This window comes from Mus caroli, unplaced genomic scaffold, assembly GCF_978045245.1.
Source record: "Mus caroli unplaced genomic scaffold, Mus_caroli_1 scaffold_18, whole genome shotgun sequence".
Taxonomy (NCBI): Eukaryota; Metazoa; Chordata; class Mammalia; order Rodentia; family Muridae; genus Mus; species Mus caroli.
Window position 1 is genome coordinate 23,954,831 of NW_028227273.1, and position 24,869 is coordinate 23,979,699.

Genomic DNA, 24,869 nt, shown 5'->3' on the forward strand with positions numbered 1-24,869 from the left:
CCATGACACAGGGCAATAACAGGGTAACCATGAGGAGTCCTGATGAGGGTCCAGCATTGATGGTGTCTTGGAAGCCAGAGATCTGGAATCAGATAAAGGACTCATTGCAATGAACATTTGCAAGTAAAGATGTGTAGGCAGAGGGGCTTACTGTGGGACACACTACAGCTTCCACCATGAGATGTTTTCTATGCTTTGTTTGGTTGTTGTTGTTGTTGTTTGGTGGCGGTGGCGGCGGTGTGTGTGTGTGTGTTAGGGGGGAGGTTGCAAGGACAAAGGGCAGACATGAGGGAGTGGGGAGATGAGTGGGCCTGGGGCGCATGATGTGAAACTCACAAAGAATTAATAAAAAGTTAAAAAAAAAAAAGAATTCTAGTTAATAGATTTCCCTTGCATAGTTCCAAGAGATTTTCTTAAGTTTATTTTCTGCCGATTATTGTGATCACACTATCTATAAAAATACTTAATTCTATAATTCCAGTCCTCTGTACCCTAAAAGAGAATTCTAGATTGTTTCTTTCCTTGAAGGAATGACTGGTTTTAAGGTAGATATACATTTTTCTCTTTAAGCTGATGAGAAAAATGTAAGTGTTTTCTGAGTATAAAATAATGATGAACTAAAAGACAAGATAAACGTACAAGTTGCATCTAGCCCCTAGAACTCTGCCTGCTCACTTTCGTTTTAGAGAGGGACACAGAGTAATTAGTATCACATCGTTACTCTATGTATGGGGGGTGATGGATGAAGAAAGCATCGTTCCGGGACGAAAAGTAAAGAAAACGAATAAGGACTAAGTTCCACCTAAAATTATGAACGCCTTCCCTTAGTCTGCCAGCTTTAATTCGCAACTAAAACTCACATATCGACCACATGAAGAAAGAAAGATCTGCATCCGCTTGGTTTGGTTCATGAAGCATTTCTAGACAGCCCATCAATGAATGCAGCAGCACAGTGGTACCCAGCACGCCGAGCACCGCGCAGCAGGATGGGAAGTCCCTAGGGACAGTTACATCGTGACAGAACAGGTGAAATAAGCATCCTGGTTAGAGCTTCATAAAAGTAAACCTGAAAGAACCCCTCACCTTTACAAGGCAGAACTAAAGGGAAATCTAATGTTATGCTAAGGGAAGAAACTGTGATGTAGACAGAAATGTGCCCTGTGGTTAGAAATGTCCTTCTCTCTCCAATGAAGATTCTTTAAGCATAAGAAAAATCTTAGCTGAATAGTTCCATGAGTTCTTTTGAAGGCTGCAGCTGGAGTTACCTATACTTTGTACGTTAACTAGCTTGTATCCTCTCTAGCTTACAGTTGCTCTGTGTGTGTGTGAGTGTGTGTGTAGTATATGTGACGAATGTGTGTATGTGATGAGTGTATGTGTGTATATGTATGTGTGTGAACATGTGTATATGTCTGTGTATGTGATGAGTGTGTGTACGTGGGTGTGAATGTAGGTATATGTCTGTGTATATGTACGTGTGTGAACGTGTGTATGTGTGTGGTGAGTGTGTAATGTGTGTACGTGGTAAGTCTGTGTGTATGATGTATATGAATGTGTGTATATGTGTGTGAACATGTGTATATGTGTGTGGAGAGTGTTTGTGTGTGTATTTGTATGTCTATAATGAGTGTGTGTATGTGTGTGAACGTGTGTGTATATGTATTGTGTGAACATGTGTGTATGTGCATGTATGATGTGTCTGTGTGTATATGTGTGTGTGTGGTGAGTCTGTGTGTATGTGTGTTCAGAGGTGGGGTCTCAGGTATCTGAGGTATCTGGCGTCAAATCTTGCTGTTTATTGAATGACTTCAAGAACCAATTCACCTCTAAAGCTCTGAACCCACTATGCTCTCTAGTGTCTCTAGATTGATTTGTGTGTGTGTGTGTGTGTGTGTGTGTGTGTGTGTGTGTTTCTGCTTCGTCTTCACTCATAAACTGATCTGGAACACTTTGTTCTAAAAAAGGCAACTGCTTGGAGTGACAACTCACCTCTGAAATGCCCCTTCATTGGTATGTTTTGGGTTTTTTTGGGGGGGGGTTGTTTTATTAATGTTTTTAATCTCTAATGTCCCTGAAAATAATCCAGATATGTTTGTGTTACCACTAAAGGCTGTGGTTTGCAAACAGGGGAGGGGGGCATGAGGAAGACAGGAGGGAGAGAAGACAGGGCCTAGGATTCTTATGAGGAGCCAAGTTTCACCTAGTTATTAAATGAACCAGTTCTGAACTAGATCTGGAGCTAAAATTAGAGCTATTTATCTGAGCACTGGCAAAATGAAGCCAACACAGTGTTCCATCAGGCCCTGCAGGCTACGAGTTGCCCAGGCGACCTCCCTCCACACTGGGTAGAAGGGAAGGATTTCTGGGTCAGTGGTCCTGGAAAACAGAAAGCCTGTGATGATTCAGCCCTAGCAGATATGTGATAAGACAGGGTCCCAACATCCACTCAGGTCCTGCCGACTCCCATGTCTGTACCGTAGGCGCTATGCCACCAGTAAACTCAAACAGTTTCACAGAGGGAGGCCTCGGTTGTCTGTGGAATGCTGCACTCATGCATTTAAATATTCATTTCTTTCTATTCTTTTCTGTTGCCTATATTTCCTTCTCTCCAGTTTTTCCCTCCATCTCAGGAACCTTAACCTTACCAGACCCTCTGTATTAGTTACGTTTCTTACTGCTGTGCCGAAACCCCTGAAACAAGCAACTTCAGGAAGGAAGGTAGGGGTTGGTCTGCAGGTCGAGGGTGTGATTTATGTCAGCAGGAAAAGCATGGCTTCAGGATCATGAAGCCACAGGTGGCGTTGTGTTCACAGTCAGGGAGCAGAAAGATGCATGCTGGGACTCAGCTGGCTCTCTCCTTCTCACTCAGTCTAGGACCCCAGACCATAGAACGGTGCTGCCCAAATTCAAGTTAAGTCTTTCCTGTTCAGTTAAACCTTTCTGGAAACATCCCTAAAGATGCGCCCAAGGTATATTTCTATGGTGATTCTAACTCCTATCAAGTTGACGACCAAGAGTAGCTCTCACACTCTCCATGTTTGCTTGAGGAGAGAAGCCCTTGGCTGCTAAGGTGTAACTGGCCTAGGATTGTTGGTTAGGCCTGCAGAGGCTGATCAAACACTTCTGCACAAGCAGAAGTAGCCAGCAGCACTAGTACTTATGCAGAGGTGAAGGGGTACCCTTGGCTTCTGCCACCACCCTCGATCCAAACCCCAGTCTTGACACCTCTCTTCCTAGACAACATCTTCTGCAGGAAGGAGGGCAGAGTTAAGTACGAATGGGACAGCATCTTAAATGACAAGAAGGTCCCAAGTTATATCTGAGCCTTAACTACCTTTACTATAGCATAAGATACCCTACTGTGTCTATAATGATAAGAGGGTAACTGGACTGTTTTAACCTTGACCCATACCCTGCTCTCAGCATGCCCTTCTGCCCTCCACTGGCGAATAAAAGGCTCTGTGAATGCTGACCTCTTTACCGATAAACACTAAGGTCAGGCAGCTGTCTGCTCGGTCACTTTCCTTTTCTCTTTCTCCCCACCTGAGCCCGCTTCCTGTGATTCAGACAGTCTCTTCGCTTGACTTGGGCAGTAATGGTTTGGGCAGTAATGTCTCCCTTATTGCTAACTAATGTGTCAGCAAATGATGTTTGAATTCCCAGAAACAGAAAATTTGTAATGTTGCACTTTGAGAAGAATGATGGCTTCATCCTTGTTGGACATAAAGGCAGTAGAGCTAGAACAAACAAGCTAAGTAAACAAAAATCCATTTATTTTCCAGATCAGCAGACATGTTGGATATAATTCGTCAAAGTGGTTGGGAGCTGTGAAGCCCTCAAGCATCAGCAGTGAGATAGCCTGTCACAAAGCCTGTGCAGTGTGATGAGCCACAGCAAAGCCGGTCTAATGACCAGGCAGAATGAGAGATGCAGCTGGGGACTGAGGATGTGCACGGGCAGAGCTCACTCAGCTTCCTTCCTTTAGAACCTTCCTGGGTCCTACCCTCCTTAACACAGTTTAGGGGATCTTGGCCATCAGACCCCCTTACTCCTCCAGCCCCACCCCTCTCCATTTCTCTGTTTGGCTCCTTACTTCCAACCACAGCAATTCCCCAAGCTAGGAGACTTGAAGGCCTCAGTTCCTCCACATGCGCCACTCCTTTGTTTGCCTAGCACAAGCACACCTGTCTCCTGTACTGCGAGTTACCCGAAGACAAGAAGCTCCCATATCTAGCACAGCTCTTGACATATAATGAGCATTTGATAAGGAGGCGGGGATTACTGAAGAGATGGAAAAACAAGAACTATGGGGCAGCCAGGCACAGGATGGAGAGAGAGAAGCAAGAGCTCGGAACAGGTTTCACTACCATCTACCCTGTGTTTGTCTCTAGTGCTGGAGATGCAGCCAGCTATACCGCCATGCCCTGAGTCTACAAAAACCAGGTTCATGGGGACAGAAAGCAGAATGGCAGGTGCCAAGGGCTGGGGTGGTGTGCTTAATGGCTATGAAATGTTGGGTGGGGGAGGTAAAGAGCTCTAGAGGTGAGCCGGAGTGGCGGAGTCTATACCACAGAATGGTTAATGTAGGAAAAAGTGTGAGAAAGGAGAGATAGTAAGGGGGCAGTCTCTTGATGACTCATAACTGTTCTGCATGTCCGGTTCACCACATATCTATCAGTCCTGGATGCTGAGAGCCCCACCTTTCCAACAGATAGACTTGCCTCTAAGTAGATCAGAGAGAGGCAAGAAAGGACTGTGCTCCCAAAAAGGAGGCAACAACTCCAGAAGGAATACCTGCTGCTCTGTGTGAGCAGCAGGTATGGACCCCAGTCCCTGTGGCTCTCATGGACCTGCATGCACTCCTTTCTAGCCTGTCTGTAGTCACCCATTTGGTGACATCACTGTGCTCACTGTATGCATTACTCCCCCGGGGTTTGTGACCTAGTCTACGTGATTTCCAGGACTTGTCGGGAGAGGGGGCAACTTGTGTGTTCTTCTGAGAGGCCTTTTAGCCTCTCTGGCTCTTGTGTTTTCAGAGGTCCCTGGATAAGGAGGGCCAAGAGGAACTCTCCTTCCTAGGTCCTCGACGGGCTCACCTGGGGAGCTCTATAAAGCATGCTCAGGATCAGGCTGTGTTCTAGAACAATTACCTCAGAATCTTTGGCATGAGACATGGATACTTTTTTTTTTTAAAAGCTTTTTTTTAAGAGGAAAAATCAACTCACCTCTTTTAATTATAAAATCACAAAGGCCTCTGAACTAAAAAGAAAACTATAAATGCCTGTACATATAAAAGTGTTCCTTTTGGGGGCTGGTAAGATGGCTCAGTGGGTAAGAGGACTGACTGTGCTTTCAAAGGTCCTGAGTTCAAATCCCAGCAACCACATGGTGGTTCACAAACCACCCAGCCAGCCGGAGGGAGGAGAGGTCCTAAATTCAATTCCCAACAACCATATGAAGGTTCACAACTATCTGTACAGCTACAGTGTGTACTCATATACATAAATATCAATCTTTTTTTAAAAAGTGTTCCTTTTCAGTTATTTGCTTAGGAAGTCTTTTTCCAGATGGTACTATGAATTCCAGGGTATGATTTATGGGACTGCCATTTGCAAGAAATCAGGTTGATCTATAGTGCCAGAAACCAAATGTATTATATTATTCCTCAATACCCCATTCATACTACAATGTTTCCCAGTGTAGTGACTTGTGTTTGTAACAGGTGGTGGCAGAAGGAGGCTCATGAGTTCAAAACCAGCCTATCTCAGAAACAAAAACAAAAGAGAAAAGTTAGAATGTTTGGATTATTTTGTTAAAACCTTCAATTGATGTAAGAAATATTTATTTTTAAATGCATTATAAGTTTCTTTGTTAGACTGTACATTTTTAAACTTAATTATTTGGTTTTCTTCTTGGGTAAGCTACCTTTTAGCTGTGACATAAAATATATATGAGATATATCAATCTATAGGTAGATATTTTTTATATCACTCTTTGTGGGATTTTGTTGTTGTTGTTGTTTTGTTTTGTTTTTCGAGACAGAGTTTCTCTGTATAGCCCTGGCTGTCCTGGAACTCACTCTATAGACCAGGCTGGCCTCGAACTCAGAAATTCACCTGCCTCTGCCTCCCAAGTGCTGGGATTAAAGGCATGAGCCACCACTGCCCGGCTTTATATTACTCTTAAGCTGCTATAAACACCCAACATTATTGAGAACTCCAGTGTGTTATGGGAAATATTTTAAAAAATGAATCCATGCTATTGCTGGCAAGGCACCGTTGGGCTGGCTGGCCAGGCACTGGCAGGCAATGGCTGTCCTCTTCTCATTCTCGTGGAGACTTTCTGACTCACAGCTCCAAAATCTCTCCACCCAGCTCGCTCAGTTCCCACTGGCAGGTGGCTACCACGACAGCCTCATGCCTTTTGTGGTGCACTTCTGACAAACCCACCCTTTGCCACTGTACCCTTTCTTTCTGTAATCAGTCGAGCTGCCACGTGAGGAGAACACTACACAAACTTAGTTCAGAATCAATGGTAATTCAATTGCTGGGGGCAACAACTAGAATCCTAATCTTATAAACCACATTAAATCTAAATCCTCCAGTGGCGAATCCTGGTAGATTCACCATCTAAACCAGGAGACACTGGTAGCTACATCTTGTCCTCTTGCTGTCCCTGTCTAAAAGCCCTTATCTCTCCCCAGCCTCCTCCCCATCCAACCAGGAAGTCCCGCCTACTCGCCCAGTGATTGGTTCCTTTATTTATTAGGGGAAGGTTTACAAGAAGTCACTTGAGTATGTGACTCATTCCTGGTTCCAGACAGCCCTTCCTGGGAAAGTGACATTAACATCAAAATACAAACAGCACCAGGGCCACCCACAATACCAGTGTTTTACATACCATACCAGTTCTTTACAGATATTGTTTTAACTTTTTATTTTTACCAAGTCTCTGAAAGATATTATTATCCCCAAGTATGAATGAAAAAAAAATAATAAAGTTCAGAGAGGTTAGGCAGGGCTACTTCTCTAACTCCCTAAAGTTACTGTAAGTGACAAAATTAGTAAATAAGAAAAATCTATTTCCAGTATGCTCTAAAGGCCCACTCTGACAGGTATGGCAGCACTCTGTATCTGTGCTCGCTCTCTCTCTCTCCATACACACACACACACACACACACACACACACACACACACTGTCCTGACCATAGCTACTCAGCTTACAGTTCCTGCTGGGGCTCTTGCTCTCCAATCACAGATGGTGGTTGGCTACAGATCCAAAAGTCCCTGATGTATATCCTGACCAGCAAACGACCTACAGAATATGGACTGGCTCAGAAAGGCAAATGAAGCTAAATTCCATGGGTCTCTTTGGAAACTGAATTGGAACTATTGTTACAACACTTAGTAGCAGGAACAAAAGTCAAGAGGGCTAAACCTGGAGATGACATGAGTATATTTAGAATGAGGGAAAACATGGTGTGATGGTTTGTATATGGTTGGCAAGGGAGTTTCACTATTAGGAGGTGTGGCCTTGTTAGAGGAGGTGTGGCCTTGCTGGAGGAGGTGTGGCCTTGTTGGAGGTGTGGCCTTGCTAAGGTGTGGCTTTGTGAGAGGAAGTGTGTCACTGTGGGAGTGGGCTTTGAGACCCTCCTCTTAGCCACGTGGAAGCCAGTCTTCTGTTTGTATTTGGATCAAGATGCAGAACTCTCAGCTCCTCCAGCCTCACATCTGCCTGGATGCTGCCATGCTCCCACCTTGACAATGGACTGAACCTCTAAACCTGTATGCCAGCCCCAGTTAAATGCTGTTCTTTGTTAGAGTCACCTTCATCATGGTGTCTACTCACAGCAATGGAAACCTCTAACTAAGACACATGGCAAACTGAAGTTCTGGGGGGCCACAAGCTCCGGGTGGTTGAGGAAAGCAGTTGGTAGAGGACGAGCAAAGCCAGGCACAATGCAATCAGAGAATGACCATGTGGCCCGTGAGACAGAAAGCAAGCGGCCAGACCCTCAACTCCTGGGTTTGTGTGGTTCCTAAAGCTTTTCTCTTGAACTCTTTGAACTGTGCGTCTGTTCCTTGCCACTGAGTGGGTGAAAATGCAGTAGTGTATTAAAAATCAATGCAGTAGGGTATTAAACACTTGATGTTCTGCTATAATGCTTGTATTTGTCCTATCAGACACACAGCATCTCCATTTCAATTTTTTCCTTTTTATACTCTCTTATGAAAGCAGAACCATAAGTTGTCTAACAGTAACACTTCGATGCATTACATGAAACTCACGTTCATGTAAACTCTGCTAACATAAAGGACTGGTGGTTGCCTGGGCTTGGGGAACGGGAGGTCGGAGAAACGGGAAGATCCTCTGCGAAGGGGCATGACGCTCTGAGGGGTGATGTGACCATTCGCTATCATGGGTGTGGCGATGGCTTTCACGAGAATAGGCGTATGCCAGAATGTATCTCACTGTATTGTATAGTTTAGTGTGTTGTTAATCATGTGTTAAAAATACCTTAGAGCCATTTAAAATTTTTATCCTCTCCCCAACAAAGATACAGGATTCCATTCCTTATGTTTATGAGTGACAAAGCTGCAGTTGGTTGCCAAACATATTGTGAGCACTAGGTTATTCCCAGGGCTGCTCTTGGCCTTGCTCTGCAGCCCTGCAGGACCTGCATTTGTCTGGGCCTGCACCACTAGACATGGCTATCAGTTTCTGTATTTTGTTTTCCAGCTGAATTTCACTTTAGAAAAGATGTCTTTCACTACTTATGACACTTAGGAAAACAGGTATTGACCTTCACAGTTTCAATTTTTTTCCAAATCTTTTTTTCTTCTTCTTCTTAATCCTTTGGCTAATTTTCTGCTTTTAAACTTAGTAGCGTTTGGTTTGGAGGAATTTTGTACATTTATAATGCTTTAAGATTGTGCTGAGACATGGTCTTTCAAGAGGCATTTTATAAGAGATGATTATAACGTGGAATTCCAGTCCTTGCACTAGACTCCAAGGGTGACCTGATCTCAACTGCTCAAGTCACAGGCTGCATGGCCACGCTGAGCTGATGGAGTGCAGAGGAGCAAACTCAGGGCTGTGCACTCTCACGCACTCTGCCAGCTGTGCTACATCCCCAGCCTCAGTTTCCCACGCTCTCACCTTGTTGATCATTCCTCGACTTCAAAGGCATTTTAATTAAGCCCACAGTATGAATATATTAAAATTTCAAAGAATTAAAATATTACGTTGATAATATTACATTGACAATATTACATTGAAATATAATACTACAATGATAATATTGCATTGAAAAAAAATAAGTTTGGGGGCTGGAAAGAAGGCTCAGCAGTTAAGACCAATGGTTGCTCACTCTTGTAGAGGACCTAGGTTCAGTACCCAGCACCTGCCTGATGGCTTCCAGGCATCCCTAACCCCAGTTCCAGCAGATCCAACACACTCCTGACCTCCGAAGGCCCATACATACATGCAAGCAAAACATTTACACATAAAGTAAATATAAAAAAATTTTAAGAAAAAATATTGACTACATTTTAAAAACCAGAAATTCTTCATTCATGTTGATTTTTTTCTATACACTTTTAATACACTCTTTGTAGTCTATTTGTAGCTCTGGTGCTCCAAGTCTAATTATCAGACAGATTGAGTTAAACATTCTCTCCACTTAAAAGACAGGAGCTCCTCCTACAGTCTTCCTGGACTAATAGATTAAAGCTCATTGTTACATCATACACACACACACACACACACACACATACAGAGAGAGAGAGTCATACCTCACCTATAAGGAATTAAAATGTACGTTGTTAAAACCAAACTGACGGAGCTGGAGGTGGCTCAGTTATTAGTGCTTGCCCGCTATGCATGAAGTCATTTCAGTTCCCACAGTGGCATAAAAACAGCTCCATGGCACACACTGTAACCCCAGCCCTCAGGAGGGAAAGTCAGGGGGATGAGGGGTTCAAGGTGATCCACAGCTGTTCATGGAGTCTGAATCCAGCCTGGGACCACATGAGGCCATATCTCAAAAGAAAAACAAGAATGGACGCCCGTATTTCTCAACATTCAACAGTTTCTTTCTTTTAAAAAAAAAAAAGAATTATTTGCTTATTTTATGTATATGAGTATACTGTAACTGTCTTCAGACACACTAAAAGAGGGCATCAAATCCCATTACAGATGGTTGTGAGCCACCATGTGGTTGCTGGGAATTGAACTCAGGACCTCTGGAAGAGCAGTCAATGCTCTTAACCACCAAACCATCTCTCTAGCCCCATTCAACAGTTTCTTATATACAACAAAAATCAAAAGTAATCAAGCCAGTCAGGTAGCTAAGGGGGTAAAAGCCTGGTGGATGAAACTTCAGCCCGGGACCCATATGGTAAAAGAAGAGAACTGATTCCCACAGCTTGTCTTTTGACACATGCACACACACACACACACACACACACACAGATACACAAACACAGACATACACAAACACAGACATACACACAAACACAGACATACACACACAGACAGACAGATACACACACACAAACACAGATACACATATAGAGACATATACACACATACACAGAGAGACATACACAGAGAGTCATATATACACACATACATATACATAGAGACATACACAGAGTCATACATACACACACAGTCATACAGAGAGAGAGAGAGAGACATACACACACAGAGACACTCACAGAGACATACACAGAGAAAGATATACACAGAGAGAGAGAGGCACAAAGAGAGAGTCATACACACACACACACACACACAGAGAGAGAGAGACATAAGAAATACATACATACATACACAAACACAGAAACACACACTTAAGATTTTTTTAAAAAATAAAATACATAGGTTTCTCAATTGTGCTAACTAGCTATATGCACCCAAGTAAGTAATTACCAGATATTTGTTGATATTCATAAATAATTAGAGGAGCAGGGGTGGGATTTATCACCTATCCTTGGAAAATCAAAGACATAACTTACACTTTTGGCTTTTTATATGACTATTAAGAGAACCTGTGCAAGTAACTGAAGTATCTTGAATCTCAGCTTGTGTAAGAAAAGCAAATAATAGTGTCTTCAGGCCCCACAGGGCTGTGGTGAGAATTAAATGTTACACAAATACCTGGCACGTGCTGGGCACATGGTAACTTTAGCTCCTTTTCTCTCTTTAGACCTGACCTCAGAAAACAACTGTCCTGTCACTTGGTACTCATAGTACCCCCAAACCATCACTTAATACTGAGCCCCCAAATCAGTGGTTATTGTGGTTTCTCCACCTCAGCCCTTCAGGCAGCATCTCTAACTTCTCTCTAGTGGCTAGAAGCAGCCCTCTGGTTATGAAGACGCAGGATGTCTCCTGACAAATGTTTCCTCAGAGGCAAAGTCTGCACGCCTTCCTCCCTGGCTCCTGAGAACCCCAGCAAAGTCTGCACGCCTTCCTCCCTGGCTCCTGAGAACCCCAGCACTGGCGGAATATGAACTTACGTTTTAGTGGGACTTGGATGTGATTTGGAGAGAGGTCCTTAGGAGATAAAAAAAATTTAGACAGACCATAGGGTAAGGCACTCATCAGCTAGGACGCACAGGAAGAAAGGAAAGCACTCTCTGCCATGTAGGACAGGGCAAGGAGGTGGCTGTCTGTGACCGTAAAGATGGTTTTAGCAAGAAGTGAACCAACCAGATCCTTCACATTGGACTTTTCAGCCTCCACAGAGTGGAAAACAAATTCTCGTTATTTGAGCTGCCTGGCCTGTGAATGAATAGAGATTTTAAATAGAAAAGGAAAACTTGCTAAGCATCACAGACACGTATTGTTTAGGGATGCCCATCTTTTTATTGTAATTGTTACGGCTTCATTTTTGTGGGTGTGTGTCAGTGGACAGTCAGGGTCCAGCCTTGACTTTCAGCTACCGAGGTGGAACACGAGATGGCCCAGAAGATGGTGACTTCTGACAATTACCTCTCCCTTGCTATTCTGACGCCAAAAGCTGATGACTTCTGGCAAATGACTCCTGCTGAAAGCAGTGGGGGGGAGTAGGAAAGAAAATTACTTGGGCCCTTTAACTCAAGAGCCACTTGCTAGCTTGGAGAGGCTTGGAGCTCATTAACTATTCATGAGACAGGGAGAAAGAAAAGGATAGAGAAAAAGTCATGTGCATGTGTATACACACACACACACACACACACACACTTGGCCAGGCCCAAACCACCAGTTCCATTCATTTCATATGTGCATGTGCACACTTATATACATACTCATATGCCTATATATGTATATATGCAGATGCATTTAAATAGACAAACATATATACACAGAGACATATTGTACATACATACATACATACAGAGAGACATATATACACATTTGGTGGATGGAGCAGAGAGCCCCAACAGCCACACTTTGCTTTTCTCTCAGCCCTTTTATAGCTTCTTAGACAAAAATTCTTTATAAAATTATCTCAAAGATAAAACCTTTTTGTAACAAAAGGGAGTTACAGAAAGATGTTGATAGTAAGTTCAAAGTAGTGTTTATTCTATAAACTCATTATAAGTTCAAAGCCACAGTTTCCCATAGCCTTGCTTTATCATAGTGCACACCTGTGGCTTCATCCTTGGGCCTGACCTAGAATGACTGCTTTCCCTTGATCTCAAATATGCCCCAAGCCTCTTTTTCTTCCTAGTGCAATTTTCATGCTTGTGACACCGAACTCTATTTGTAGATTTTTATTCTACTCGGGGCTTAAAGATACTTGAATCAGGGGGCTGGTGAGATGGCTCAGTGGGTAAGAGCACCCGACTGCTCTTCCAAAGGTCCAGAGTTCAAATCCCAGCAACCACATGGTGGCTCACAACCATCAGCAACGAGATCTGGCGCCCTCTTCTGGAATGTCTGAAGACAGCTACAGTGTACTTACATATAATAAATAAATAAATCTTAAAGAAAAAAAAATTAAAAAAAAAAAGATACTTGAATCAGTTCAGGAGTTCTAGAAAATCATTATCAGGAATTATGAAATTGGTCTAAACAGCATTATTACATGAAAGTACATCTTCATATTGATCTTCAGGAAATTTGTCCAGTAGGGTGGGCTGATGCCCAGGAATCACTAGGCTATGTAATAGTGGCAGGAAAGGCACATCAGCAGCAAGAAGCCATCCTGGGATGAAGTCTCTGAGTCCATGCCTCTCCAGAGTGCACCCAAAACAGTCATGCAAAATGATGGACCACCTCCAGATAACTCATTGTTCTGCCACAGCCTTTCCTACATGGCTGTGCCAAAGGACAGCTTGTAGAAGTTAGTTCTCTCCTTTTGCCATGTGGGTCCCAGGAATTTAACTTGGGTCACTAGATCTGGTGGCAGGCTGAGCCATCTTGCCAGCCCTTATATAAATTTCCTACTATAAGTTTCAGCTAAAACTCTGAAAGCCATTAGAAGTTGGGGAAATGGCTGACGTGCCTATAACTGCAACAGTGATGGGAAGACGCGGGCAGGGGAGCAGGGGTGGTGGGCGGGGGTGGGAGGACTCTCCAGGCCTGCTGGCCAGCCTGCCTAGTACAAACAGGGAGCTTCTGATTCAGGAAGAGACAGAGTGGTAGAGGAAGACATCAGACATCTTGCTCCATTTGCATGCTAATGCACAGTGTGTGCACCTGCACAATGAGTTACAGATACCATGTATACCATACCACCCACCACATACACACACAAGCCCATAGATAGCGTTTAAAAGCCACTCTTGAAAAATCATTTTTTTAAAAGATTTATTTATTTATTTTATGCATATGAGTACACACTGTAGCTGTACAGAGAGTTGTGAGCCTTCATCTGGCTGTTGGGAATTGAATTTAGGACCTCTGCCTGCTCTTGTCAACCCCTCTTGCTCAGTTCCTGCTCGCTCTGGCCCAAAGATTTAAATATTATTATAAATAAGTACACTGTAGCTGTCTTCAGATACACCAAAAGAGGATATCAGATCTCATTATGGGTGGTTGCACCATGTGTTTGCTGGGATTTGAACTCAGTACCATTGGAAGAGCAGTCAGTGCTCTTACCCGCTGAGCCATCTCACCAGCTCCGAGAAATCTTCTTTTAAAGTTATAAGTGTCTTAGTTTGGGATTTATTGTGAAGAGACACCATGACCAAGGACAACATTTAATTGGGCTGGCTTACAGTTTCAGAGGTTCAGTCCCTTATCGTCATGGCAGCATCCCGGCAGACACTGTGCTGAAGGAGCCAAGAGCCTGGATCTGAAGGCATCCAGGAGAGACTGTCCTCTGCAGGTAGCTAGAGGAGACTGCCTTTCCACATTAGGTGGAGCCTGAGCATAGGCGACTCAAAGCCTACCCCAACAGTGATAAACTTCCTCCAACAAGGCCACACCTACTCCAACTAGGTCTTACCTGCTAATAGTGCCACTCCCTCCCTGTGCCAAGCACATTCAAACCACCACAGTAAGCGAGGAGCTGGAGAGGTAGCTTAGCAGTTAAGAGTACTGGCTGTTCTTTCAGAGGTTTTGGCTTCAATTCCCAGCACCCACATATATGGGATCTGATGCCCTCTTCTGGTGTGTAGATGTACATGCAGTTGAATATCCATAGACACAAAAGAAATAACTGAAATTGTAAATGATCTCATTTCACCAGAAAGCCTTGTAAGGTGGCCTGGAGGGATATCAGAAAATTAGGCCTCAGGCCAACCCAGGGACTTGCTCTCCGAGTTACACAGCTTGCTAAAGGAAAGATGGGGTGCAGAACCCAAACTGTCAAACTTGGAATAAAAAGGACTCACCTGCTGTTTCATGAAGAGTTCCGTTAGGTTACAAAAGAACAGGTACGCCGCCAGTGTCAGAGGCCTTCAGAAGTGGGTGTAATCATTAGAATTTCATATCAGACATTAGACTATGCAGAGTTCTTTTTCCACCTTGATTTGATATATCCATGGTTATCTATGGGAATGAATACAGGGTGAACAGAAACCAATTTCATATGAGCTGGGTTCTTTGCCCCTCCAGAGGACCTGACACATTTCTCTCTCTTTCCTCTATTAACTCCTAGAATCGGCCCAATTGCCCTCTGGGACATCTTCCACTAGTCCCCAGGTAAGTTTATTTGCTCTTCTGTAACCTATTCATATTTGTTTCCTGTAGATCTCCGCCCTTTCTCTTCCATCCCACAACCCAGTCCCGAGGTAGCAACTGTTCATTTTAAACCGGGCAAGCCAGAGCCCCACCACCACCACCGCCACAGCACTTACCAGTCTAAACCTATTGGTTCATTTGGCAAGGACATATCAGGCAGCTCCTAGAGAAGCAACAAGGTGCCGTTTTCCAACTGAGGTGGGACGGATAATGCCATGTCCTCATTCTGGAAAGGGGTTTTGGTGTTCTCCTGGGCAGGGAGCTGAGGAAGACCTAAGCTCTCCAGGGTGACAGGCTACCTCCTCGTGGAGGTGTTAGGGCATTGCTGCACTGCCTCAGAATCTATGGTCTCTGACTGCTCAGACCTCTGAGTTTGTACTGTCATAGCCAGCCACCAGATGTGTCCCCAGTCTTCCTTAAAAGTCATGTTGGACCCCTTAAAGTCCCTGAAGATGAAGAACCCACTCTTAAAGACCTTGGTGTAGGGAGCTGGAGATGAAGTACCCAGTTATTTGTATTTTTACAAGTATCAAAGGGAGAAAAATTTTGTTTCTGACATCTGTAGGATTAGGACATTTTCCCCCTCAGCGGCTCTGCTTTTGAGTTAACTTCAAACCATATCACTGATTAATGGGAGGAATGTTTCTTGAAGAAAACATCCAGTCTTGGGGATACCTCTCCAGGCTCGTAGTAATCTCTCTTCCTTTAAATAAGAACTATTGTTAGCAGCTGCTCCACGCAAGGAGACCCAGCGGGTAAACTGGTCCAGCACTTTACTCCAATTACATCATTCACCCTCGAGCGACATAGGTGGAGCAAGCAGGAGTCACCATCAGGGTAAAAGGGGACTCTTGTAGAAAGTTCCAGAGAACGTTTGGGAAGAGGGCAATCGATATTGAATTCATGAACTCTTAAGTAGACCAAAGAGACAGCGCGGCGGTGGCGCTGAAACTTCAGTGTTTCCTCCCGCGTGGGAAGCGTGAGGAACTCCATAAAAAAAGATTTCATACTTTTCAAGTCGCTGCCTAGACCCAGAGGCGCTGACCTAGACGGTGAGTCATCCTAGCTTCCTGCGCAGGCGCGCTCCAGATGCGGGGCGAGGGGAGGCCCCGGGCTCTGGGGGCGGGGCCAAGGCCAGTCACGTGACGTCCGCGGCCCGGCTCCTCAATTGCCCTAAAAGGACTTAGACGGGGGTCCCCGCCTCTCGCCGCGCTCTGGAATGCGGGCGGTGGGAGAGCTCCGGGCCAGGCGCAACCATCTGCTGACAGGGGGGAGGGCGCAGAATCACAATTCAAAAAGAGACGGGAGAAAGAGGAAGAGCCGGTGATTAGACCGAGAGACCCGCCACAGGATTCTTTAAGCTCTACTCCGCGTCCCGGACTCCCCGTCGGCGCCCCACGCCTGCCATCTGCTCTGTCACCTTCCCCGAGGCGCCCCCTCCCGTCCGGGCTGGCGCACCGAGGCGGAGGAGCATGGCCGCCAGGCTTCCTTCCGGTTCGCGAGCGGAGGCCGGAAGTGGCCGTACTCCGGGGGCTGGAAAGTTAGAAAGTCTGGGAGGGCGGCGGCGGCGGCGGAGCTTCGCGGAGACGCTCACTTTAGGTTCTCGCGGCTGAGCAGGGTGAGTGGTGCTGGCCGCGGCGCGGGGCCGGAGCGGCTCGGTCCGGCCCGGCCGGGGAAGGTGTCCCCGCGGGGCGGCGGGGACCGGCGGGAGCCGCGGCTCGGGGAGCGTACCTGGGCAGGTGTGCCTGCGGGAGCCGGGGGAGAACCGGGGGCGACCGGGGCGCAGACCCCGCTCTGCTTCCCACACTTGGAACTTGGGAAATGTTGCTTAGCTCGCCGGCGCCGCGCGCCTTGGATCCTTGCCTCCCTCCCCGCGAAACCAGAGAGCCCCAGAGAGCTGACTCGGGAGCTCTGTGGAGTTGCTAACGTAAACTTGCCCGGATCGAAGGAGTGTGCGGATAAAACCGTAAGATAGCACCGCCACCCTCGGCAACTGTCGTCGCAGCTGCGCGGCTATGTGTAGTAGCAAGACCCTGTTCAGATTTACAACTCTAGTGTGTGCCCCTCTAAGTAGAACTTTTTAAAGCGGTATTTGAACAGAGAGGAGATTTGGAGTTTCTTTTGCCTGTCGAGGGGGCTAAGTCGACTCTACAGAGGAGTGTTATTAAGAGTCTTTCAGTAGGCGTATAAAATATATTACAGATCTTTAGAGATCTTTTAAGAAGTGCAGACGTTGTATCAAAAGGTGACGAAAGCGAATCTTCACTAAAATTGCTGATATTTTCATTTTTTCTGGATGGCCTTTGATGAGGATTAATTAGAAAGGTATTTTGTCTTCAAAAGTGAGGTGTAGATGACAAGTCGATCATGGCGACTAATGACTTTTAAAAGGTGCTCAAAACTTTTGGGTGTGGCTGTGGGAAGATCCAAGCTGACTGTCAACCGGAAGTGTGCCTAAGAAACAAAGATTTGGTTTTCCTTGAAACTGAAATACCAACTTTTAAAAACTGAGTCTATCCCCCTCCCCCACATCTCATCTTGTAAGAAACGCACTGATTAAATAATAAGAGATTTGATCTGGATTTCGAAGCAGGCCAAATACCTGAGGTTTTGAAATGGGAGTATTTGGAAGGATATATTTACTAGTTTTAAGAGAGCTTTTTTATTAAAAGGTATTAACTAAGTATGCTTAGCTTAGATGTTCTGTTAAGAATTTCTATCTTTTACATCTATTAAAAGTTTAGGCACGTGAGATTCTACTATTTAATTTAGGCAATCTCATGTATATCTTTGTATGGCTTAGTCCTACTTAAGAAGTTTCATAGGCTGCTCTTTTGTTGTTGTTATTGATTTGTTTGTTAGTTTGGGTAGGGTCTCCTTTTAGCCCATGCTGGCCTGGAACTTAAGATGGTCTTCCTACTTCCAGGGTTAGGATTATAAATCCAGTTACCAGCCATCACACCAGCTTTAGCTTTTTCAAAACTTAAGTACCAAAGTTTCTATAAAGTCTACATTTGTAAAGATTCTGTAAAATCTGGTTGCCCTTGGCATGTGGAGAAAGCCTCTCCACAGCTGTTTCACAGTCTGATGTCTTCCTTAAGCATGAGGCTGTCACTTATTCTTGGGCCAGGTTGCAGCTCAGTGGCAGAGCGCTTACCTGGCATACATGAGGCAGAACTGCAAAGCAAATAACCCACACCATACACCATGCACTGTCTTGGTTTTTTTTTTGTTTTGTTTTGTTTTTGTTTTTTTTTGGTTTTTCGGGACAGGGTTTCTCTGTATAGCCCTGGCTGTCCTGGAACTCACTCTGTAGACCAGGCTGGCCTCGAACTCAGAAATCCACCTGCCTCTGCCTCCCGAGTGCTGGGATTAAAGGCGTGCGCCACCACGCCTGGCTCTGTCTTGGTTTAAAACAAGGTTATACTCATTGCCATCTGTGAATAGAAACTACCTTGGCCACCCTTGCCCTCCCTTCTCTGGTGATGATCTGAAACTTTCTGCTGTTCTCTGGAAGGCCAGCCAGCCAGTCTCATACCAAAGATCTTTCACAAAGCCTTCAGAGTGAGGCCCTCGGGTGATCCTGCCATGACCCTAACATTTGCAGTTTTACTTTGCTCTTTTTAAACTAACTTAAGGATTATTTTACAGCTTCACGTTATTTAGAACTACAGCAAAGAGAACAGAGCCACTCTCAAAGATTCCCTCTGCCGTCACCGTGCTCCTTTACCTGAGCTTGAACAGAGAGATTAGAGTTTCTCTTGCCTGTCGAGGGGGCTAAGTCGACTCTACAGAGGAGTGTTATTAAGAGTCTTTCAGTGGCGTATAAAATATATTATAGCTCTTCAGAGATCTTTTAAGATTTTAACATCTGAAGTGCAAAAGTTGTATCCAAAGGTGACGAAAGCGAATCTCCACTAAAATTTCGGATATTTCCTTTTCTCCCATGTTTGTAGGTTGGTGTTGTTTGGGGTAGGTGGACATTTGGCTGTGTCATGGCTGTGAAGCTCCAGGTTTCTGTGTGGGAGACAGACCTGTGAGTCAATGTCATCTTGAAAGAGTTGAGGCCCAGCATCATACATATTACCAGATTTGGACAGAATTAGCTTCTTTTTTTGTTTGTTTGTTTGTTTGTTTGGAGACAGGGTTTCTCTGTGTAGCCCTGGCTGTCCTGGAACTCACTCTGTAGACCGGGCTGGCCTTGAACTCAGAAATCCACCTCCCTCTGCCTCCCAGGTGCTGGGACAGAATTAGCTTCTTGAAGTATGACAAACATCTGATCTTGATTCTACAGACAGTGATATTGTCACTTCCAAGTGATAGTGACCGGATTTGTAGTCTCCTCTCTGAGCCTTAGAAAGAAGGGAGCCATTCTGAACTCTTAAGTGTTTCTTAAGTGTTTAATGATCACGTCTCACTGTGCATCCTCGGCTGCCTCCCAGTGCTGGGGTTAAAGCATTCACCACCCGCTTCACATTTTCATTACCTTTATGCCTTGTTTTAACTTGAGAGTCACTGCTCTGGAATGGGAAGTATGTAGCTCATTGCCCAAGTCGGACCAATCATTGTACTGCATTCCTTTCCTGCTGTGTGGATAGGTTACATACGCGCTTTACACTTTTAAATGTACATTAATATAATTAGCTGGTCCTACTACAGTTGAATTAAGTATGGGATAAGCCAAAGCTCTGCTTGAAGCTGTTGCTAATGCTGAATAAAACCTCTCTTCCGCTGCTTATAATGTGTTTACTAATTTTTAAATGCATGCTTTAGGTAATAGGAAATAATAAAAATTACATGTTACTTTTAACATTTGAAGCATTTTACAAAGGAAGTTTAAGAATTCCCCCATCAAATGTAGTTTTTACATGAGAATTTTGTAGATTAAAAAAAAAATGCACCTTCCTCAGCTATTTGATCTGTGATCCTCATCAGTTTTTCTTTCTTTTTTTTTTTTTTTGATTTATTTGTTTGTTTGTTTATTATATGTGTGTACACTGTAGCTGTCTTCAGACACTCCAGAAGAGGGCATCAGATTTTTGTTACGGATGGTTGTGAGCCACCATGTGGTTGCTGGGATTTGAACTCAGGACCTTTGGAAGAGTCGGTGCTCTTAATCACCGAGCCATCTCTCCAGCCCCTCAGTTTTTCAAATACCTGACATTCTAGGGTCAGTGGGAGAAGGAAGTCAGCATTGCCATATACAACAGGCTATTTTTGAAGATGATTTTTGACTTGCAAAGGCATGCAGTGCTTAAAATATTAAAGATGTGAACTAGTATATATGTGTACTGTCTGCCCCTTCTTGAGCCATTTAAGAGACAGCCATGATGTTCTCCACGTGGCCTGGTGGTTAAACCATTTAGCTCAGAAGTGAGGAATACAGCCTGTAAGTGAGGCGTGCAGCCTCCAGAGGACGTTTGGGTGACATTGCGCACTCATGAGTGGTACAGTAGGTTAGAAAGACAGTCTCAAAGGATAAGGAAAAGTAGACATTCGAGACTATATAATTGCCTTGCATTGCATCTTTCTAGAGTCATTCCACTCTACTACCTAACTCTGGTAGATAACTGGAGTTGTGGCTGACTATCCACTTAAGCTATCCTATTAAATCTGAAACCTGATTTAGATAAAAAGCTATGTGAGTGGAGCTTTTCTAATTGTGTCCATAATTTTAGTCTGCTGGTGTGTTGTAATCAAGGAAAGAATGTAAGAAATTGTTTTGCCTTGTTTTTTTAACTCGTAGGAAACATTCTAGGGTCACTTCGGGTGCTGGAATCTAGGTAGCGGTTCATTCTTTGCAGTCCACAGTCTTATTTTTAGAGCAAGGGCATGGTGCTTTGCCGGATCATGGCTGAATGTTGTTTTCAGAACGTAAGCTTTAAAACTGTTATCTTGGTCAGAGAGTGAAGTCAGTAGTGCCTGTTTTAGCCCTGCCTGGAGAATATAACTGCGGAGTGTCTTAGTCCTGCTGATCAGGGCTGTTCACTCTGCCATCTCCACTTCACCTCTGAAGAATGGTATGCCAGGATTTTATTATCTGATAACTATGGGATTCTCCACTTCAAACATTTTATATTGTTTTAAAGTTGAGTGTTCACAGGAAAAAATATATTTCGGGGAAAAATATATTTTTATAATTATAATTTTCAGGGATAAATTTATTAGAGAGCAAAGATAGCATCTGTGATTTTAAGGTGTTCTTTAAATGAAATCGCTTTACAACTTGTGTTCTGAATTCGAAAGAGCAGCTTTGGTTCTATCTAGTGGATGAGTACAGCTACAGTTCATAGGACAGGGCTGTGGAAAGTACCGTTACGTCTCTTAAGTACTAGAAAGTCTGTAAGACTTAGATCTTGGTGAATTTACTTCACATTCCGTGCTTTTACGTTAGCCTTTCATCAAAATGTTCTTGAATGACATTGACTCCTGACATGTGGGTGCAGTCTGAAATGTTACCTAAATGTGGAAGAATAGCGTTTGTCATAGCAAGTAACTTAGCTAACTGACCTGTTCAGTCAGTCAGCCTTGCTGCTTCCCTCCTCTGACACAGGATCGGCTAATTTAGCTGTGAGCTACACAAGGGGAAGGTTCTGAAGATGAGCTAGTCTTTCCTAGCAGCCCCGTCGTGCCCCCCGTATGGAATATGTAATCTTGATGTGTTGTTTGCTTTAACTTGATGTTGATTGGAATCCTTATTTTAAAAAAACAAACAAAAAAAAAAAACTTACAACTTTTCAGAGTGACTGAACTCAGAGTTCAAGACAGTTTTTTCCCTTTTAGTTTGGTTGTTGGCATGAAATTTTTACCCAGTTATGTCACCCCACCGAAGCATGGCGCTGTGTAGTCTCAAGCGTATATAAAGACAATTCCACTTATTTTTGTTAATCACACTGCGATTCATACTTAGTAATCTTAGGTACTAATTTCATTCTCCTTGAATTCTTGCTCATCTAGGATTTAACCGCCACCATGTCTAGCAAAAGGGCAAAGACCAAGACCACCAAGAAGCGCCCTCAGCGCGCAACATCCAATGTGTTCGCCATGTTTGACCAGTCCCAGATCCAGGAGTTCAAAGAGGCCTTTAACATGATTGACCAGAACCGGGATGGCTTCATTGACAAGGAGGACCTGCACGACATGCTGGCATCAATGGGTAATGTCCACCTGCAGTGCTGATGTATTATGTAGAATTTCCTTCATATTTTCATGAAACAGTGTTTCCTACTGGGCACACAAATATTCCTGTGCCTGTCTCTGGACTGGACTGGAGGACTTGTGTATGTGCATTCCTCCTCCATGTATGTGGCTTGGGGTTTGAGAGAGTGAGGGCTGAAGAGAAAGACTGCTGAGCGATAGGAGTGCACACTGCTTGTTGCCGCATGCACACTCAGCTCACAGTCGCCTTGTGACTCCAGCTGCAGGGAGACGCAGCTCCCTTGGATTCTGTGGACACCTGTACTCAACATGGGCATCCCCCCCCCAGTTTTGCCTTCGTTAACCCAAATGATTTTATTTCCTGCTAGAATGTTTACTGTGATTAATAATTGGTATAGTTCCCAGTGTCATCACAAGTGTGGCTCCTTTTATTCAGGAAAAAACCCAACTGACGAATACCTGGACGCCATGATGAACGAGGCCCCGGGCCCCATCAATTTCACCATGTTCCTCACCATGTTTGGGGAGAAGCTGAACGGCACTGACCCCGAGGATGTCATCAGAAACGCCTTCGCTTGCTTTGATGAGGAAGCCATTGGTAAGCTGGGTAACCTTTAATCACAAATTTGTTTTTTAGTTACGCAGCAGGATATGAGTGACTTTTAAGTGTAGTAAATTGACACTCAGCACTGTGTGGAGGTTTTCTCTGCAGCTTTCTGGCCTGTGCTCATCACTCACCAGTTTTCCCTTGAGTATCAGTGGTTTGCAGGGAGGGGTTCATCGGTTTGGGCTAGCTAATAAGAAAACTATATCTCAAAAAACAAACAACTAAACAAACAAAAAGTGTTAGCGACAGGAATGCCAGTGCTCTGCAGAAGTAGAAGAGAAAGCACATGGGCATGTTTCCCAAGATTTCTGCCTGTGGCTCAGCAAGTGTGTGCAGAGAGGAAGAAGACAGCTGATGACCTGTGTCACCTAAGCTAGTCTTCAGTGCCAGGGTTGTCCTGGGCGGCTGACATAGGCATGGTCTCCTCCTCTAGCTCTCAGGACTCTCCGTAGGTTGGCTGTCTTCTGATTTTCACATACGTGGTCTTCACCCACAAAGGAGGCTCACACGAGTACATATGAGCGTGATTTTATTTTATTTGTTTGTTTATTTATTTGGTAGAATTTTCTCTCGGCTCCTAAGAACTATACACTTTTCCTTTCTTCCCATGCCCTAAGTTTTTTGTGTCTATCTCTTGACACATGCTTGATCGGTATATTTTAGTTGTACCCTTAGTCCCAATTGCAGTTAAGCAGGTGAGTTGGCTGGAGCTAATGATTTCTTTCTAGAAAGCTACACTTCTAAGATTTTAGGGATTTTTTTTTATTATGATGTAGGATTGAAGCTTCTTTTCTAACCTTGTTTTGTTTGTTGAGCTCACTTTGTGAGAAGTGTATTCTTTGTGTGTTAATTTCACACACCAGGAAGTTGTCAGAGTCTTTGTCGACTCATGATCAAACTCCTGTGTTTCATTTATTTTCAACCTATGGTGTATTAAGGGTTCTTAATCATTGCTCATACAAGTTGCTTGGGGAGCCCTGTAAAATGCCCAGTGCTAGCAAGGAAACGAGGGCTGACACGGGGTTCTGCTTCTGTTCTGCAAGTAAGTAATGACCTTATTTTTGGCGTGTGGGTTTTATGAAAGTGATGTCAGGTGGCAGGTTACAAGGCACCTGTTGTTATTGGCTTGTGTGATAGGTACAGCCTTGTGCTGATGAGCCACGGCAAGGATGTAGGGCAGACAGACAGACAGCCGAATAACCACACTAAGTATCTGGTTGTCTGCACTGGGCTTTCCAGGGCTGCTGGAAGTACACAGGCTGTGAAGTTGAGTGTGGGTGCTCTGACCCTCCATTCCTTATTCTCCAGGCACCATCCAGGAGGATTACCTGAGGGAGCTGCTGACCACCATGGGCGACCGCTTCACAGACGAGGAGGTGGATGAGCTGTACAGAGAGGCCCCCATTGACAAAAAGGGGAACTTCAACTACATTGAGTTCACCCGCATCCTGAAGCACGGCGCGAAAGACAAAGATGACTGAAGAGCTGCGATGACTGAAGAGCTGCTGCGGCTTCCAGCCCATTGCTCCCTGTTGCCATTGGGGTATTTCTGAGATTTTTCTCCTGGAGCCCAATGCATGCCCTAGCTTTACTGCTTTTTGCCTTTCTTGTTTTATATTTATTCTCAGCCATTTTGGGCCACATGTACCTTATAATACTGGAAATGGGACTTTCTGTCATTGTGATGAGAAAGTAAGTTCATTTAACTTACAGGCAGTCTTGTCCCTTGTAATAACTGCAGCCCAGAATCAATATATTTTTTCAGAGAAAGTTATCCACTCAATTTTTTCTGATTTATAATTAAACTTTCTGATAAAATGCTTAGTTGTTTAGTGTTATTTGCCACTTGACTTTTAGTTTCACGTACGCCTTTCTCTCTAAGCACTGTGGACCAAGTGAATGACAGTCCTATCAGGGTTTGGTC

The 24,869-nt window shown here is 44.3% G+C and overlaps 1 protein-coding gene and 1 pseudogene across 3 annotated transcripts; one reads left to right on the forward strand and one right to left on the reverse strand.

The window, feature by feature from the left end:
• Positions 1 to 979: 979 nt before the first annotated feature.
• LOC110312408 (uncharacterized) lies at positions 980 to 19,756 on the reverse strand (annotated as a pseudogene). The gene is made up of 4 exons (XR_015045947.1): positions 19,667 to 19,756; positions 15,297 to 17,193; positions 14,832 to 14,988; positions 980 to 997 (listed from the first exon to the last, which is right to left on the reverse strand). The product of XR_015045947.1 is annotated as an uncharacterized LOC110312408 (transcript).
• On the forward strand, positions 16,542 to 24,769 carry LOC110312338 (myosin regulatory light chain RLC-A). 2 transcript variants are annotated; one of them, XM_029471271.2, is made up of 4 exons: positions 16,542 to 16,798; positions 22,138 to 22,336; positions 22,775 to 22,936; positions 24,254 to 24,769. In XM_029471271.2, exons 2-4 carry the CDS (start codon positions 22,153 to 22,155, stop codon positions 24,424 to 24,426), a joined length of 519 nt encoding a protein of 172 aa, XP_029327131.1. In that variant the 5' UTR covers positions 16,542 to 16,798; positions 22,138 to 22,152; the 3' UTR covers positions 24,427 to 24,769. The 2 variants fall into 2 exon arrangements, with proteins under 2 accessions (XP_029327131.1, XP_029327130.1); XM_029471270.2 differs by lacking the exon at positions 16,542 to 16,798 and adding an exon at positions 21,096 to 21,200.
• The last annotated feature ends 100 nt before the right edge of the window (positions 24,770 to 24,869 follow it).